The sequence below is a fragment of the Bactrocera latifrons genome, unplaced genomic scaffold, assembly GCF_001853355.1.
Source record: "Bactrocera latifrons isolate USDA-ARS-PBARC rearing strain unplaced genomic scaffold, ASM185335v1 scaffold_2802, whole genome shotgun sequence".
NCBI lineage: Eukaryota > Metazoa > Arthropoda > Insecta > Diptera > Tephritidae > Bactrocera > Bactrocera latifrons.
Genome location: NW_017536411.1, coordinates 1 through 1,293, shown reverse-complemented (window position 1 = coordinate 1,293; position 1,293 = coordinate 1). Strand labels below are relative to the sequence as shown.

Genomic DNA, 1,293 nt, shown 5'->3' with positions numbered 1-1,293 from the left:
CGTCGACTTTTTATGATCTTCAGAAACGATTCAAGTTACAAATAGTATTTATTGTCAAAACGTGAAAATTTGTATAAGAGAATTGTGACTACGCGAATTTTATAATTCCAGACGAATTATAGCGCAATTAAATACGCTAAAAATTGGCAAATAGCAAAGCAATTAATAAATTCGGAAAAACATAAATTTTTTAGTAACGTAATTTCAATTACGTAAATTAGTTAGTAGTAAAGTAATATCCAAACAAATAAGAATGGTTGGAATCAAAAGTTTGCGGGAAAAGCACGCAGCTCGGCAGCCAGCAAATCTTATAATGGCACCGAAGCCAGTACATCCGCGCGCCGTCCGAACACACGGCTTCTTCGGTGTCTCATTTGTGCGTCAACATATGGTCATTGATGATCGCTGGACACCCACCTCCTTGACGGAGCAATTCAATTGCATGGCTGACTTATTATGTAAGTTTTTGACTAAATTGAAAATCGATGTGAACATAACTGCAATCCTACATTGAGCAGCAAAGCGTTTGGTTTTCAAAAAGCTAGAAGCGGCAGCTAATCACAAGCGTTACATACGCGAAAACCGCAATTTGAAACGTCAATGCCGCGACGGACGTACAAAGCTCTCCAATGTGCTCTACGGCGATAATACCAAGAAGATACGAAATTTTCTCATCAACCACAAGGATATGCAGCGCTTGTATCAGAAGATGCCCGTTGAATTGGTTGTGGACAATATCAATCAGCGCACATTTGTAATGCGTAAGGAGCGGGATCGCTTAAAGTTTCGACTGGATCAGTTGAAGAATGTATACAAGGAAAAATTGGTAGACATTACAGTTTATATTCTTTCTGATATTTACTTTACTAAGAAATGTTTAATTCACCGACTTTGTCTATCTCTCGATCTCTGTATAATTAATACTGCCTCTCTGCCTCTCAGCTCGAGCGCGCTGTTTTGCAAAATCGCATCAAGTACGAGAACGAGTTCGTATTGGAGGAGGAGTTGAAGTCACGCGTTTTTCGCAAGAAAATTGAGAACTCCAACGTACGCTTAAAGGCGATAAAAACTATTAATGGCACTTACAGGAAGATGATCCAGGTGCTGCGACACGATGGCATTTTTTATGAGCCAATTTTGCGTTCGCTCAGCCAAGACATTGAGGATCAATCAAATTTTATTAAACACATCTTGTATTTGGGCATGCCGGCGATTGCGAAGTTCAAGGAACTTAGTGAGGAGTATAGGGTAAGAGCTTATCTCGTGGTGGTAAAGGTTAAGTTAGGTTAATCT

The 1,293-nt window shown here is 39.5% G+C and overlaps 1 protein-coding gene across 1 annotated transcript; it reads left to right on the top strand.

Moving 5' to 3' along the window:
* Positions 1–6: 6 nt before the first annotated feature.
* Positions 7–1,248, top strand: LOC108970107 (the record flags this gene model as incomplete). Its single annotated transcript, XM_018935258.1, has 3 exons — positions 7–458; positions 519–826; positions 943–1,248. Coding segments are annotated over exons 1-3 (819 nt in total), but the record flags the coding sequence as incomplete, so codon positions are not given.
* Between the last annotated feature and the right edge of the window lie 45 nt (positions 1,249–1,293).